At 49.5% G+C, this 17,779-nt stretch overlaps 1 protein-coding gene across 2 annotated transcripts in view; it reads right to left on the bottom strand.

The window, feature by feature from the left end:
- Positions 1-17,368, bottom strand: part of SLC12A8 (solute carrier family 12 member 8) — a 49,813-nt gene extending 32,445 nt beyond the window's left edge. For both annotated transcript variants that reach the window (XM_009946964.2, XM_086465723.1), the window contains exons 1-4: positions 17,300-17,368; positions 16,343-16,489; positions 13,282-13,473; positions 9,509-9,740 (exon numbers count right to left, since the gene is read on the bottom strand). In XM_009946964.2, coding sequence (XP_009945266.2) covers positions 9,509-9,740; positions 13,282-13,473; positions 16,343-16,489; positions 17,300-17,368 — 640 coding nt within the window. The remainder of the gene's footprint in view (positions 1-9,508; positions 9,741-13,281; positions 13,474-16,342; positions 16,490-17,299) is intronic.
- Between the last annotated feature and the right edge of the window lie 411 nt (positions 17,369-17,779).

Below are 17,779 nucleotides of genomic sequence, written 5' to 3'. Positions count from 1 at the left end.
CTCCCCACGTGGCAGGAGGGTGCCAGCTGAAAATTAAGCGCTGGGTGCCTTAGCCAGCAACCCCCCACGCCTCCCTGGCCACAGCAAGTAGCATCCTCAAGAATGCCAAACCAAAGCAGAGCAGCAAGAGGCAGCCCGGGGTGGGGAGAGGAACCCATTGCTATTTTTCCACTTGTGGTGAACAAATAAGCCCTATTTTATCATTAGCACTAGGGAGATGGTTTCATAAGTTAGGACAGAACAGCACACTTACGTTTCAAATTCGTCAGAGCTGCAAGTAGAAAAAAATAGACAGGTTCTAGTGAAAAAAAAGTTGGCAAGAGGGGGCTGGAGGGAGAAGGATCAGAGCAATTTTAAAGAGAGAAGGAAAGGAGTTCCCTGGCCCAAGACTTTCTCTGCACCCATAATAAGCCCTGCAAACCCAAAATGAGAGATTATGTAAAGTCTGTAATTGAAGAGCGAAAGCCACAGTTAAAACAATCTAAAAAGGCCAAGCCCTGAGAAAGGCAACTCAAATCCCTTATCTTTCGATGGAAAAGAATGTGCTCCCTGAGATTAATGACGTGTTTACCCAAAAGGAAATCACCGCCCTTCTGAAGCAGCGAGTGTTTGTTCCTCCCGAGCCCCTGTTTTCTGCTCCAGAGCTGATCTCCCAAACCTCCTGTTTAAAGTCAACACACAATACGGCTTCCTGCCACCATGGGCTCTGAGGGATCCCACCATTAACCCTCTCCCAAAAACAACCCTCCACCGCACCTGCCTGTTCCGGCCACTGCCAGTGGGGATGAAAATGGGGTATTTTGGTCACGCTTCAAGCACCGGCACAGAGACAGGCACCATGCCAATGGCTGCCAGCAACCTTGCAGCAGGGCAATGAATCACCCCATGCATAAATATTTCTCAGACAAATTAGCAAGCACGGAGGCTGACAGTGCTGTCGAGGGGAAGCACTCACTTGTCTTGCTCTTCTCTGAAGTCTCCGGACACAGCAGGTGACCTCTTCTCAAGTTGCTCGGGGTTTCGGCAGCATGCCCTGCAGCCTGGACTGCCACAGGATGCTCTCAGAAAGAGGTTTAACACCAGCCGGTGCAATGGTCTGCCGTGTTACGGGAGACCCTGAGGAGCACGGGACTTGCACACTGAAAACTGTCAAACGAGCAAGAAAGCCTACAGCAGAAGCGCTGCGGGGGGTGATCAGTTTGAGGAATCCTGCAAAAAACCCGCTCAGGGACCATCAGCCCTTTGCATACATGACAAACCCAAGCATTCGGATCCTCCATCTCTGGTAAATGCACTCCTGGTAAATGCACTCACACTCGTGGAGCATCCCAGCCACGAGAGCCATCAGGTCACGAGCATCCCCCTCTCCCTAAAGCCAACGGATCTGCAATAACGGGTGCTGGCCAACAGCTAAAATTAGCACAAAAGGCAGAATAAACAAAGGGAGCTGCTTAAATCTGCCTCTGACATTCATATTTTGCTAACAGGGCAATCTTCCACTTGTGGGATGCTGTCGCCTCTCTCAGATCGTGAAGCAGCCTACGCTCCCCACGAGCTCTCTCCAGCCACATCACATCTCCTGTGGGACCAGGCTGGGTGGGAGGAAACATTAATTTCTGCCCAACTCCCCACGTGCCTGCTTTATCTCCACCTTGGCTTCTCAGGAGGATGAAGAAGTAGAAAACCATCAGTGTACACAAGAGCACACACAGAGCCCGAAGACGCCCACACCGGCAGCTCCTCATCACGAAAGCCCAGCACCTTGGCATTGCTTAAATAAAGGAAAACTCAGGAATGTGCCTGTGGAAGTTGCTAGTAGGGCTGTTTGGCACTTATTCTGTCTCTACAGGTTGGTGGGTTTTAACTATTTTTTGAAAAAGAGCCCAAAAATAGGTGTTTTCTGCAGGTGGAAAATCTGACATTTTGGTCAGGAGAAAAAAAAGAAGAGATTTTAACATGGGTATTTCAACTTTATAAAGTCCACTTATGTTTTATATTATTTAATGCTAAGCACCAGACTTGTGGTAATATAAAAAATCCTTCCATTACGATTTTTTTTTTTTTAATGCGGTATCCACTACCTGGCTTGTTCAGTGGCATTCAAATCAGCCAGCGGAAACGGGTTTATTCATTACAGAGAGGACTAGAAGTAAAATGTCCATTGCTTCATCCTTTATCTACAAAAATAGTTTGCATCAATGAGATATTATTATTAATTATACAGCTGTATTTCTTGGAAGTCATGCCCAGAATCCTCAGTCATGGGGAGCTCTGCAGAACTTCTCTGATGAAAAACCCCAGTCTTGAGAAATCAGAATTTAGGCTGAGTCAAGGCACAACAATTGGAGGAAAATGAACAGCAGTTGGGTGGCAGCAGCAATGACACACATCCTTCGGACTCATTGGAGCAACCTCCTTTCTAACTTGGAGCTACTCTGTGTATTGCTTGGGACAAAGCCCAACCCATGTCGATCAAATCCCCATATTTCAAAAGAAAGCAGTTAACCAAAATGTAACATACTTCACTGGACCCTGCCATGGTCTACAGAGTCTTCTGCCATACTCATGCCTAGAGCATCCCATACTTCCAAGTTATCAGTACATTATCCAGATGACAACGGTATTTCAAAAGAAATCTAGTCCGTTTGTTGATTTTTTGATCCTGTGTCCAAAATGAGAAGTTTTTATTTTGGGGAGGTTTTCATTATCCTCTATACAACACACACAGCTACAGCTTCAAGTCTAGTTTCAGACTGGAAATCAAACTGGAAATCAAACAGTGTTTGATTTTGGAAAGGTTGAGCAAGATGTTGTCACCTAAAAGGATTTTTTTTGTTTGTCTGAAACTATTAATTGAATTCAGTTTAAAGCAGAGAATACATTTTACCTACCAAAAATCACATTTTTCAATTAATGCATTTCCGCTTTGAGTAGAAAAGAAAACCAGCAAGAACCACAGGGCCATCACCCAGACCAGTGAAGGTACAAGCAGGCTAAAATCTCTTATCTACAGACAAAAAAGGATAGAAATTGTTAACAAAAGCCAGCAGAGAAGATGATGAGCAGTAGATAAGGACCCATGTCCCACACAAAGTTTTCTCTTTAGTCTAGGAGAGGGATGTGAACTAGGAGTGAAGCGGCTGGAGAAGGAATCTAATATCTAGAAATTATCATCATAAATTAAATCCCTAAATAAGGAAAGCTGATTCAGGGCACAGCTGAACTGTGACTGGAACTAAACACTGGGGGAATGAAAAAAGAGGAGGTAAAATGTCTTCATCATTTCAAAACAATTATGTAGTGGCACCAAAAAAGAGCGGGGGGGGAATCAATGCAATTAAATAAAGCTGTCCTGTTTAAACACAGCAAGATGGAAGAGATGGAGAGATTATGAGATGATATATATCTTCCTTGAGCCAGTCGGTTTTATTTGGCCTCTAGCATTAAACAAGTTGCTGCTGAACAGTGACCATGCACAGGAGGTTTTACTGGGGGAGCGGGTGGGGAAAGCCCACGAGAAGGCTGGGTCTAGCAGCGGACAAAGCCAGCTGAGGTATTCCAGAATTTATTTACAAGCTCTAGGAAGATGAGCTTAGCATTGCCTCGCAGGGAAACAGCAAAGAAATTACAGGTTAAATCAACGATGTACAAAATCTTCTGTACAAATCAGGAGCAGTATTACCTATTAAGCAAGTTTAAACATGTAACAATCTCAAAAAACCCTCTCCTGCTCCAGGGATGGACTCAGGCCAGCCCGGCTGTGACAGCACCATGCAGTGGCACATTTTAGGGTGTCAAACAGGGCCAGGACCTTCCTCCTCCTTGGTAGCATGCAGCAGAGGGCAGCTCGCTCCCACAGCGCAGTCTGGAGAAGACTGAAGAGGAGTACAAGAGGTCTTCCAAGCAAGGTGGTTTACTGCAGAAAGGAAGGACATCAGCTGGTCCCCAAGTCCTCGAGAGACCCAGTGGAGTGGGTTTTGGCTGCAGCAAGCAGGGGGGCAGTTAGCCTGAGGTAGCTGTGACTAGAGCAGGGTCCCCAAGGATACAGCGAGGGTCCATCACTGGAAATTTTTAAGAGCAGGTTAGACGCACACGGCATCCCCAGCGCAGCCCAGTGGGTGCAGGAGGGCAGGGACCCACAGGCCATGGGCTCTCCTCCCCTCCTCCTTACCCACCTCCTGGGAGATGCTTCAGGGCCACGGGCTCAGAAATCCCGCCTGACCTCAGCAGAGAGGGGGCACAGGGATGCCAGCCCCAGCCCCCGGCAAGCAGCAGCTGTACTGACACCCCGAGCATCGGCCGGCAGGTGAGATCGCTCCTCCGCAAGAAAGTCCTACTGCCGGGTGTCCTCCAGCGAGGAAACACCGTGAAAACCTACCCACAAACAGGGCGGCAGAGTGGAACCACGCAGCAAAGTTACATCTCAACCTAATTTATTCTTTTTTTTAAATAAACTGCTTTAAATACCTACTTCAGAGAGCCTGCACAGAGCGGTGTAGCTCTGTAGCTCGCCTCTCACTATCTAAATAAGGCCCCTAACAATGTTATCACTTTTCAAAACACATCTGTCCCGCAGCTCCTAGCCCAGACAATTGGCAGGTAACCAGTTAATAAATGTCTTCGCCAGACTGTTGAATAGGCTGGCCCCAGCTCAAGAGTGATGTCAGGGCCATTCAATGCGCTATAATTGGAAAAACCTGGGGAAACCAATGCCGTGTTTTTTAATAAATAAAGAGCATATTAGCAGCCTCCTACTTCTATTCACCACGGTGTCTACCTTGTTCGGTAGCAAAGTGTGATTTTTTTTCCTACTGCCGCTCGCTCAGTGATTTCTACTTGGAATCTGATGCCAGTTTCCAGATGTGTCTCAGGCCAGGAAGTCAGCAATCAGCCTGGATAAAGCCTCTGGGATTAGCTGCAGATCATCTTCTGACACACACATCCTTCCTGCACCCTCTCTTATGAAATTGGGGCACACCCCTCATGCCCAAAACTAAAATAAAACAACCCAGAGCCAAGCAAAAGCCCCTGATTAGGATGCTTTCATCACTTTCATATTAAATATGTGGGAACGTATTTAATTAATTCAATCCATCAAAGCCCCAGAGGCACCGCTTGAGGGATCTTTACAACACCAGAATGTTTACATACATAAATCACTTTAACAATTGTAGGTTCCCTGTCTGCTGGAGCAGCCCCAGGTGAAGCTCATCTCCCACAGCTCTTCACCCACGGGAGAGCATAATCTACCCATGCTCAGATGCAGAATGCCTGAAGGGGATGGATCCTCCAAAGGACTCACCCTCGAAGGAAGAAGTGAGGATGACACATGAGTTTTCTGGGCTCTGTGTGAGCAAGTTTGCGAAGCTAAAACCCAAGCAGGTGACATGAAGGATGTGGTTTGCGTGGAAAATAATCCCAAACAGAAGCACCCTGACAGCAACACGCCTTTCAAGCCTCCCTGCATCCCTGAGAAATGAAACACCCAGGTTTCCCAGCTGGGAGGAAAGGGGCTCAGCCCCACGCAGCCAGGCTCCATGCTCACCCCAGCCACATGCTACCTCCTGCTGCAGGATGGGGGTGAGGATGGTCCCAGCCCAAAGGGAATCAATTATTGAATTCCCAACAACACCATCTATTCCCCCCCCCCCCCCCCCCCCCGTCATTTAAGAGGCTGATATCAGGCCCCTTTTGCTCATGTTGTGATTCCTTTCATCTCCCCAACAAAGCACAACCAAATTAACACCAGCTCTCCCCGCAGTAACCAGCCCCCATGCGCTCCCAGCCCCAGCCCCACTCTGCTTCAACAGGGCACCTGAGAGCCACTGCCAAAACAGGAAAGCAGGCGCCTAACTGAAAGGGAGTATTTGGGAGTCACCCTACACAAAAATTAGCAGAGATATGCTAGGAAAATAAAAGAGTGGGCATTAACAGCAGGCTTATCTTCTTTTTCCGTAACTTTAATGTTTGGGACATGAAGAAGCCAAAAACTTTCACATACTGTTCTGAGGAGCTGGTCACGGAGAGGAGCATCCTCTCCTTTATGCTCACTGCTCCCTCTAAAAGAACTCAGGCTGATTTTGAGGTATGGAGCTCCAGAATTAAAATGCAAATGTACACAAGCCAAGAGAGCCCTGCATTGCTACTCTGCAATCGCATAGCAAGCGCTGGGTCTTGGTTATGGTTGAGAAGTCAAGCGCTGCCTGACTTCAATTCACCTGCGTTAGGTTTGGTAAAAGCAGTAAGCTGTGCCGAGGGAGAAAGAGAATATGGATGTTTTCTATCCTGAGGAAGGAGCACGGGGGTCTCCGTTTCTGGAGGTGGGACTGAATTTTAAAGTGAGTGGCCAGAGACAGCTCCACGAGCCTGGTTTTCAGACAGCACAGGGAGCCCCTCTCCTCGCTACCCAACCCTGGCCAAGATCCCAGCCTGGGGCCATGACCCGTCCCCAGGGGAAGCGCCAGCCAGAGCCAAGGGGAGGATTTAGGATTAACTCCAAAAAATCAGCCAGTCCCACCCCACCCTGTGGAAAGGCACAAAAGCCCTCTGGGCCAGGCAGAGGGACGCCGCAGCCGGGCAGGGAGCAGGCAGGCAGGGAGGTCTGCCTGCAGTCTCAGCGGGGTCGGGAGCACCTGGACAAGTGACCCAGAGCAACCTCTGTCTCCTGGAGCTGCTCAGCTCTGCCAACCCCAGCTCTGGGCTGCAGGAGCCTGGCCGGCTTTTGGAGTGGGAGTGAGCCACGGCAATAGAGAGAGGAAAAAAAATAGGAGAAAAAGCAGCGGGAAGCCCTGCTGAGAAGCCCCCTTTTGTGTAAACACACTCCGTCCTCAGACTAAAAATAAAGGCAAACCACAGGAAGGGAGTGAGTGCTTGGACAATATCCGATTTGGTGTGTGCCTGGGTGTGAGCTGAGGGAATGGGGAGAAGAGCAGGGGACTCCACCCAGCGCAACCACACAAAGGCAGCCGTTTAAGACCTTCAAGATGGACAGGCATTCCTGAGATTATTCAAATCCAAATAACTGCTGCTTGGCAGATGTGCGGTCCTTTGGTATGTGTGCAGCGCTTGGAAATGTTCAGTGAGGGAAAAGGCTGCCATGGCAGGAGCAGGAAAGGCAGGATGACTGCATGAGGCCCATTTTACAGGTTCGGAGACCGAGACCTGAGGCTGTGAACTGAAACCCCATAAACCTGTCATAAAACAAGGAAGCAACCCAGACAAGATGTCAGCTGAAATCCTTCCAGCTCACAGGTCCATCCTCAAAAATCACCTCTCCCTGCACGCTGTGCTTTGCATCTCAGTGTCCGCTGAAGCCAAAGAACGAAACACAAAACAACTGCATGCACCTGAAGGCTGCGGAGAGCTCATCAGTTGAATTCCCACCCCAAAAGGGTCTCAAATGCTTCCCCAAGTGCTGGGCTCAGATACACCACACCCCACCATTGCTATGAGCCAACTCTCAAGGATGGAGCTTCACTGACACCTGCACATCCCACCCTCAGCCTCCTCGGAGGATGGATGCTTTGCTGACGGGTGCAATCGCACTCAAGAGACAAGCATCCATCCATGTCCTGCAGAAAGCAAGCAAGAGAGCGAGGAGGCTTCTTGAAGCCCTGTGCTCACGGTTGGTGCTGACACACCACTCAGAGGCCTTCTGGGGAAATGCAGGACTTGGGATGAACCAACCGTTCAGCCTGGCTCGAAACAGTTCTCACACAGAAGCGGTCTGTAAAAGCAGAGAAACCCACAGCTCTCCCCAACCAGTCTTATGGCTGCAGGTCCCACCATACGGGCAGTGCTTCTCTGGGGGATTGGTGTTTGCGGCTTGGATCTGGCCACCATCAGCCCAATGTTCTTTCACGGACTGTAAACCCTCCTTTCTTTAGCCAGCCACGGCTAAACTGCAGCATCTGCAATGCTCAGCCACCTCATTTCTCTTCCTTTCTCTGTTTTCTGTCAGAAGAAAATGACATAGTGCTTGGCAGTGGAGGAAATCAAAGACAACTACATTGACCTCAGCTTGGGCATGATTTCTGCTGACATTTGTATTCCTCTAATTCTCTTCTCCTGGTCCCATGTTCACTTTCCTACCACCAGGTCTCACCCTAAGTATTCGTCTTCTCTCTATTATTAGAAAGGTCTCTAGGTCTACATTAAAGGTCTTCACCGAGCACAACCAAAATGCAACCCCCCTCCCCGTTTCCTTTAGAAAACAACTTCCTACAAAACGCAGCTGTTTGGAGCAGGTCAGTTGCCTTCTCTGCAAAACACACCACATCGAGCACAACTGCCCTCACTTCGTCCTCATTTGCAAGTGTCTGCTAAGACTTTTACTGGCTTTCATTTGGGGCATTTCTTACATGCTAAATATAAAATGCAAACGCCTTTCCACAAGGCTCTCTCCGAGAGGGTAGCAGCTTCTGTCCCCACCCCCCCCACCGTCCTTGCACACCATACAGGCACCACAAAATAGCACAGCAGCACGAAATCCAGCCGTGCCATTGGCGCTATGAACACCTCTGTGACTCACGTCCTGATGCCCAGCTTGGTGGCTGAATCCCCGCTGTAAATCAAAATGGAGATCTTTCCTTTAAACCAACTTTAGCAGGTCTCTTGCAACCCCCTGAGGTGCTGCTGGACACAGGGGAAGCCAAGAAAAAGGTGACACCTTCTGTTTACTCAGCTAATTACACTTCGTTATTGCTGGAGTGGCCGCTGCGACACTCATAGACCCCTTCCACCACAACTCCCTGCGTCTTGAGATGTGTTTCCCTGCAAACACCTCTCAGGGATGAGGATGGAGGGAGGGGAAGGGGACTCAGGGTGCAAGCAGGGCTGCAGGTGAAGCCCCAAACCTCCCCCTCGCCCAAGCTGGAGCTGCTGCTGTAGGCTGAAGTCAGACTGGGGAAGATTAGCAGGGGAGACATGCACCCACGTCTCCTTAAAACCCCAGCAGTCACCTGCCCCAGCCCTCCCAGCTCCCTCCTTGGCTCCCCAGCATGGCCCTGAGCAGCAAATCCAGCAGTGCGCAGCCCGGGGCCAGCACTGGTGGCACAGTTCACAACCAGGGTCTCAGTGACCTCAGGGGTCTCTGGGGAGAAGATCTCCCTAACACAAAGTCACAACCCTCCGTTTTTGGGGGCACAATGCTTAGCGCAGAGTTAGACACCAGAAGGATACAAAGAGCAACTGCAAATGCAGCTGCTGTCTGTTGTTAGAGAACCTCCGAATGGAGGTTCCCACACACAGGGAGAGCTTGATTCCTGAGAAATTGATAAGGCATCTTCAGCCATGCTCTGCAAATACATACTCCTTGCAAAATTATGGGGAAGTACATACTCCTTGCAAAATTATACCTCTAAAAGATCGGTACCCAAGGACAGGGGACACATCCGGAAGCGCTGAACTCTACCTCTGCCCAGATGTGTAACTTCACAAAGGCACCTCAGGAGAAAACCCTGTGGGATTAATGCCTCCTGACCCCAATGTGATGAACCCCCCGTTTTACCTGGATCAAGGTGTGTAAAGGACCCGATGACAAAGTCCAGCGTCGAGACGGCCAGTAGGAAGAGCAGCAGAAGCTGAAGCCTGATGATCCACTTCACCCCGGCCAGATTGATCCCCAGCAGGCCCAGCAGGATAGCCAGGGAGATCCCGCGCACTGCCCAGATGTTGCTGAGGCTCAGGACATCTGCGATGGACTCTGCAAAGCCAGTGATGTACATGGCACCTGCAACACACTGAAAGACCGAGCTCTGCGAGTGCCCCGCAGGAGAACAAGGGATCCCCATCCACAGCTCCCATGCTAGGCTGGGGGGTCTCTGTTCAGACAGACAGACGTTTGCTGTCACAATACAATCTTTAATGCTACTCTGGCCTACAGGGACTGAACCTTGTTGCTGTAAGACAGCACACTGCCAGGGCAGCATACCTACTGCCCTGGTAAAGAGAAGGGTAGACACCAGGGCCAACAGCCTGGCAACTTTCCACTAGCTTCAAAATTTACCTCCATTAATGCTCCAGAACAAACCACACTGGCTTCTCCAAGAAAGAAAGGGATGAGTCAACCTCTAAGTTTCTTCCCTTCTTCCATTTCTCTGAAGGTAAGGGTCCCAGTTCAACGCCTCCCTGAAGAACGGCAGTTTGTTTCCCCCTTCGTTGCCTCCCAGGGGTTATTTTAACTCGGTGTTTAGTTTGGATGTAAAGTCTGATGTTTCACTGACTCCCCATCTCGTTGCTGGAACAGAGCCTGCACTTTTGAGGACAGTGCATTGTGCAAGCCATGCCCCCTGCGCTCCCGGGAAAGCTGCTTGTTTGTCTTGCTGCAGGGCAGGACCCACGCTCTGCCGTGGGTGGCTGAGAGTCTGCAGGACAGGACATCTGCAGCACAGGTTCAGGCCTCAAACCCCACTGCAGGCAGCAATCCTAAATAGCAGGACATTTCCCTCCAGAGGTTCCCACTGGCTGACATTTCAGCAACAACCCTTTCCAGTGGCATGGAATCTCCAGCAAACCGGGTCAGGGCACACAGTCGCACAATAGCATGGGTGGTGGGACCTTGGGATAGGTAGAACAGTTCCCACACAACTGGAAGGGCGAAAACCCCCACCCAAGCCAGCAAGAGTCAGAGCAGACATCACCTTTGCTGCAGATCCCCCTTGGACCAACCCAGCACCGCTCCACTGAGGGTGTTCAGGACAACCTGGCCCATACGCAGGAGCATGCAGTTTTTGGCAAGCAAGATGTGTGGGATTCATCTGTTCAGACTCAGACACCTACAACATGGAGAACCTGGAGAAGGATTCACCTCCATCATAGGCAGACAGACTGCACAGACTGGGCAAACTACATCCTGAAAGTCTTTCTCCTCACTGGTAGCCCCACTGTGAATTTCTCCACCAGAGAAGTCTTAGACTCTGCAAGGTAGTCCCCAGAGAAGTGGATGCATTCTTGTTTATTTGTGTTTAGCATGGCCTACGTCACCACCGAATGGACCATGCATGTCCTCCACAGGTGCTCTCCAGAAAACAGGTCCCTCCTAAGCTAGCAGAGGACAACACCCTGCGCTAGCACAGCTCCACTTGGGACAACCACAAAAACTGCACTTGAGAAAGAACTGATGCCAAAAAAACCCCAACCAGAATCTCATCTGGATAAACACATTAGAACCAGGTGCAATTCTTGCCTTTCACATGAGGAAAAGCCCTGTAGTCAGAAAGCAGTATTGCCTCAGCCTGACTCCCTGTACCTGACCAACATCAGTTTTTGAAGAACTCAACTAAGTAAGTTTTCTTTCCTTTCACACCAAGGACAGCAATGTTCAAGGACACTCTGAAGGGAGCAGAGCAGAGCAAGCCTCTCACAGTCTCAGCACCACAAGCCTCCTTGAAGCCTTTCCTCTGATGAACCATGAGCATCACCAGCAGAACAAGAAGCTGGGTGCCCACAAACACCCTGATGCTCTGCACACAGCAATGGCGAGGGCCCCAATGACACTGTGACATGGCCTGGTTTCTCATGAACTACCTGTCTTGAAATCAGAACCGAGTTCTAGGCTGAAATTTGCAGAAATCTGTTCCTTATGAGCCCTTGTACACACTTGGCTGGGTGAGGAACACAATTGATTTTCAACACCCGGATAAGCACTGCCACTACCTTTGCTTTTGGGATTTTAGGGCTGGACCCTGGAAAACCTCTGCTTGCACAGACAGGTCTTACTGCAAATCACTCCGGGAAAGGAGACTGCAGAGAAACACCAAACCCTGGCCCCGTGGTTATAGCTGTGGTGATCAAACATGCGTCAGTCTCCATAGGGCCTAGTAGACACATGCTGCATCGTTTAGGGCAATCTGATCAAGCCTCTGCTCTGGAGCATCCCAGGAGGACAGCAAAATCCAAACGGGTCCCAGCTCACCTTGGCTGATGCAGCAGGAGCTCATCTGGGCAGCAGCCCCAGGGCACTGAGCCACCTTCTCACCTCCCAAGGCATCAGCAGCATGCGGCCAGTCACTCCCCACTTGCCCCACTCAGACCAGGGAATGGGGAATACCTCCATTTCTGGCCAGACTCGCCTCATGATGGAGGTTACAGCACTCCGTGAACATCTTGTCGTGGGGGAGCTGCCTGCAGCGGGTGCAAAGCACATTGGGCAGAAAGCACGGCCAAAGGAGAAGGGAAAGGCATCAGCTTTCGGAGGCAGGCAAAGTGTTCCTAAGCGAGCTGCCACCTCCCACCCCGCAGCCCCCCATGCACACAGGATGCCTAGGCAGGGGCTGGGGTTGCTGCAGCCCAGCTTTTACAGCCCTCAGGACAGGCTGCAACCTGATTGCTTTCCCAGACAGGGTCCGCTCAGAGAGCGAGAGTGGAAAATATGACAGGAAGGATTCTCATGTGTGGCCCATTTCCATATCTTGGCTTGTAACTGTGTTCAGTTTGTATTTTATAGACACTTGCTTTTAATCTGGAGTGAAAGGAGAAGAGGGGATTATTTTTGGTTTGGGGTTTTTTAAGGGTTTTCAGATTGCTGCAAGCCAGTCAGTTAAAAACAAACCTCAATAAAAATTATTCTCTTCTCACCACATTTTATACTGTTCATAACATCTTTACAGGGGGAGGGGGTTAAGTTACTACAGGTTTAAGAGATTACTTTCCCCTCTTTATGTTTACTACTTGTGTATTTCGGTGCTTCACCACCATGACGGCTCCTTGGGGTCTTTCAGAAAACCCAGAACTGTGACTGTTGGATCTCAAGAACTCAATCAGCTGTGGCCCTTACCACTGCCCAGCTCTCCTCCCACACCAGCTCCACTTCTGCTGGCTCCTGCAGAGAAGCAGCCAAGGCTTGCCCAGTCCCTAAGGGCATGGGGAGCACGCCAAGCCCAACCTGTCAGCCCACAGCTGCTCACTGTGCTTTAGGTGGCCACCCTGGCCTCTCCCACTTCGGTTTAAGTCAAGTATCTCACCAGCAAGGGCATGTCCTGGCAATGGGGCTAATTTGGGATGGCAGGGCAGGTCCTGCACGGTTTGCTTGTTCAGACACCCAGTTCCTCCACTGTTATGACCCATGCCAGGCAGCATATCACCATGCACAAGCTTGCTCCTGGGGAGCAGAGCGGGGCTGAATGCTCCCTGTGGTGCTCTCCCATGCTGTCCAGTATCCTGGAGCTCTACTTGGACTTTACCTGGAGCATTGCTTCCTGCAGCAGGAAAGCACAAGATTAATCTCTGCACTGCAAAGTTTCTAAATTTTCTTTAAATAACTTCTTTTTTAAAAAAAATTACCTGGCCAAAAATATAAAGGAGGCCAACGGTCCCCCCTACTTGACCTCCAAGGACAGTAGAAATCATGGAGTAGACTCCTCCACTTCCAATGCTGCACTTCTCACACACCCCAATTCCAGATAAGACTGTCACCAGGGCAACCAGGATGACAAAGGACACCAGAAACATCCCCATTACAATGCCAGTGTTTCCCTGGAATGAAAAAAAAAACCATCAAATAAAGATCAACTCACACCAACCCTGCTGAGACAGAAAAAGGACCTATCTGCCTCTAGTCACTAGTGATCAATGAATCTGGAGTCATTAAAGATTAAAAGAAAAACACACACACACCCCTACTTATCTAATTAACATAATTGATTGCCAAATTTACAGTTCCTATTAGCTCCTCTTTGAAGAAGACCTGCCTTGTCCTGGGGCTGGGCAGACTTTTGCATGAGCAAGTTCTGCTCCGTCACCGGGCTCCTGCACGAATCACTGATTTTGTTCTCTGGTTTAAAAAGAACAAGGTCAAACAACGATCTGGGCAGGGGATCACTGCCTATTTGCATGTTTTAGAATTACGTGCTTAAAAAAAAAAAAGCGCTTTCATAACAAAAAGTAGTTTCAAAATTAAACCTCTGGGATTTGTGACAGCTGATTTATTAACAGCATCAAGCTTGCATTTTAATTTTTCAGAACATTTACCTTTAAAAGCTCTGATCCCCCCAAACAATGAGATACCAAAGAACAAAACCCCAAAGGCAACGCAGCGTGGAAGATAAATAACACTCTCATATGCCAGCGCACGCTGGCCCTTATCTGCAGGACGTAGGCCGAGTGGCAGGCGGCTCTCGCTCGCCCTGTACCGGGGGAGTTTTGTGCAGAGGATTCAGCCCTATTGAAAAAAAAAAATGCCCTGCTTGGGGCGGAGGGAGGGCCCCGGGAGGAGCTGCTGCACTAGCCATGGTCTCGCTGGGGGTGAGGAGCAAAAGCCTCTGAACAAACCCAGCTGCAGGTCCCTGTCGGCAGCTTTAAGGGCCAACAAAACCCCTATTTTGGAGGGTTCAGTTTGCCATTTAGGTCAGATTTTCAGAAAGAGAAGGCGCTTAGTACCTCCAAAAGCATTCAAGCACCTCTTCGGAGCTTGGGACCTTCCAACCCTCTCGCACATGGCTGTAATTTATTTTACAGGGTCAAAAGATTTTCCCTCGGGCTCCAGCCCACCTTCCCGTGCTGACAAATCGCTCAGCCCGGTGCACAGCAATTCCAACTGTACCATCAGGAGTCTCCTCCAGTGCCCAGCGCTTCATTAACGTCTGGCTTCCCTTCCCCTGCCTTTGCTCATATGACAGGCCATGTCCACATCCCTCCTTTCCAACCTTGCTCCAACAATACTCATTTCTGAGGTCACGCTAACCTTGATGGGGTTTGTTTATCACCAGCACTAAAAGGCTGCTTCTCAGCTATGGGGCTGGTTGAAATCCCAGGGTTTTTTTCTTTTCTCTTTTTTGTGAAACAACAGAAACATATCCAGGATGTTGCTATCATCATAAAATCCTATTTTGGTTCAGCATCCTGCTGCCTTTGACAGGGGCTTTATCTGGTCAGTAGGGAACAAAGCCAAGGTCTGCTATAAACGCAGCTGCTGGCTGGGTCAGCACCACAGTCCACTACAACCCGATACTCCTTTTTTGAAAGGACAATTGTTCTTTTTTCTTCAACAGCTTACCCTCAGGTTAAAAGGGTTAATAAACCTGACACGCTTCAGTTAAAAAAAAGAAAAAAAAAAAGCACGCATACGCAAACACACACGCAGCCTTGGGCTTTTCCAGAATCTGCTGGTGGCACCAGGCTATGGCAGCAGCTAGTTATTGGGCCGTTCAGTGGCTCCCGCAGAAGAAAGGGTTAACACGAAGACCAGGGAGGCAGCCTGGACTCACAGCAACAATAGCAAGCAGAGACAGTGGGAAGAAAAAGCCCTCTTTAAACACTGACACTTATTTATGCATATGCGGTGGAAGGAGTTAGCCCAAAGTTACAACAGTTGTTGAACATTTCGGCAAGATCAGGGTCCCCTGGAACTGCAAAGCTTTACCAGCCCCAGCTCTGGAAATTTATAGCAAAAGCCTGACTCTCCGAGTGGCTCGATATATGACCGTTCTCTGCCAGGGGAGCTCTCTGCCAACCCCGACTTCTCCTCCCTTCCCTTTCATGCTAGCTTCCAGCTGTTTCAGGTTTTCTTTTATTTACTGGCTTTATTTTTATTTGCATTTGCTCCAGCAGTAACTTGCTTTCAAAGGAGACACGAAGGAAATAAGATCAGGAGGAAAAGGGAGCTAGGAAAATCATCCTGTCTTCTCCACGACGACGACTGCAGCTCCCCTCAAAGCCACCAGTGAAGCAATTTTCAATACAGAGGGCAAGTGTCTTCCTGCTCCTTTTGGAAGATGTCCACCATGTCTGTGACACTAACTCTGCCCAAAGCTCAAATCCCACCCATCCCTGGGGGAGCCTTCCTTTTTCTAAGGGGAAATTTTAAGGGACAACACAACGTTTTGCATCAGGAGGGGAGCAGAGACACTCTTCTAGGCTCTGACCCTCAGTGAGATACTATTCTGGATCCACAAGTGGAAGTCCCTTTGATAGCGATGCCAATTGCACCTGACCGAGGACTCTCCATTCAGGACATCAGGGACTCCAGCACTGACATGTTTGGAAGAGACCTGCTTCAGTGGTGTTGGGAAGATGGTCAAGTAGCTGTAACTATGGCGATACGCTTTACCTGAAAAGCAGTTATTTTGCCTCAATAATACCACACAAGGGCGTCCCTGTTCATTGTCAAGGTTGGTTGTTGTATTTTTCATTTTATTTCCTAAAGCTAGAATAGGAAACCACTTATAAAGACCACTTCAGCTTTCCATTTTAGTGGAATTTTTTGAAATGCTACAAAATATCAGAGGACATAAGCAATGCCTACAATGAGCAGCACAGAATCCAAAACACCTGGGTGGTGATGGAGATATGAGGTAAGGAGGTGAGGAGGAAAATGCCTATTCACACCAAGTCCATGCTCACTCACCACAAGCCATCCCGTCCTCAGGAAAAGAACCACTCCAAAAATGTTGATCATGCAGGAGGTGAAGACGCCATCCCACGTTCCAAAAAGCACTGGCTCCCACACAAACAGCTGGATCTTCCACCAGGGCTTGGTCTGCGTTTGAGATACCTAAAGGAAAGCAAAGCCTTCGGTTTACCCCTCATGTTTTAGAGACAGGCTGCCGAAGCAGTGCAACAGCCAGCCACCAACAGTGGGATGGATGGCCACCAGCAGCTGCTAAGGCACCACTGTGCTGCAAGTTGTCTCTAAGATGAAGGGGCAGCAGAGCTGCTGGGATCCCTGGGCTCTGGAAGAGAGTGCTCCCTGTGATACCCTATGTATATTCTTGTAGGATAAGCAGCACCAGATTCCTACTCAGCCTCAGCAAATTAACCTCATTGATGATGCTGCGTGAACCAAAACCACCATTCAAGGGGTCCTTTACAGAGCCTGCAGCTATACATTGTGCTTCTCCTTCTGTCCCCGCCAAGCACCCCACCAAGACAAGCAGAGTCCTCAGTGCACTGGAGAAGCCTCTTAGACGAGATGACAAATGAGGCTGGACCAACTGGGACTGACAGAGGAGGTTAAGATGGTCTTCCCTTCACACACAGTCATCTCTGATCAGGTTGCTATGTTTCTAGAGGAGACGCAGGACTCTGGTACTCAGGGCACCAGTGAATTTCAGAGCTGCTGGAACTGAGACCTGAAACTCCAGGGAAACTGCAGTTTTCCTATTGCAACTGCTCCCTCCTGCCCTCTGGAAACCAAGTCCCTTCTTTCCCTTTCTAAATAATACAGCTCATGTTTATATAGCGAAAAGAAGGTCAGTTTTGTTACTTCAGTCCTGTTCACCTGTCACAGAGGTGACCAGGAGGAGGTGCAGAGACCACAGAGATGGAAGCTTGGGCTATGAAGGGAAATGGCTCTCTGACATACCTGCTGTGCTTCTTCATGGAACAGCTCTTGGACATATCCCTCACTTCTGGCACCATTCAGGCTGAACATCATATCCTTCGCGTTGCCTCTGCCTGCCCAGCGCACAGCTCTAACGCTACTACAGGCAAGGCTGATCCAAGCAGAAGGTCAGCTATTCTCCTCAGTCAAACTCCTGTGGTGCTGGATCCTCCGTTGTAGAAGGTTCATGATTTTATTGCACTTACTGTGAAAGCAGTAAAGACAGAAGACACTGCTGTTGCTTTCTTAGTCTTCAGAAACACAAGGCGATTACCCAGACGGAGCAGACAGCAACTCAACAGCAGATGCCGAACCACAGAGTGACGCCACAGCAAGCAGAGAGCAATACTCCCCCAGCACCCTCCCAGGGCCTGCCCGCGGCACAGCCGCTATCATCAGCCCCACGTTTAACAGCCCTTGGTGGCCTTTTCTGAATCTCTCCACATCCCTGGAGCCCCCCAG

This window comes from Leptosomus discolor, chromosome 5, assembly GCF_034619465.1.
Source record: "Leptosomus discolor isolate bLepDis1 chromosome 5, bLepDis1.hap2, whole genome shotgun sequence".
In the NCBI taxonomy this organism is placed as follows: Eukaryota; Metazoa; Chordata; class Aves; order Leptosomiformes; family Leptosomidae; genus Leptosomus; species Leptosomus discolor.
Note: the sequence above shows the minus strand (reverse complement) of the source record. Positions and strands in the feature narration are given on the sequence as shown.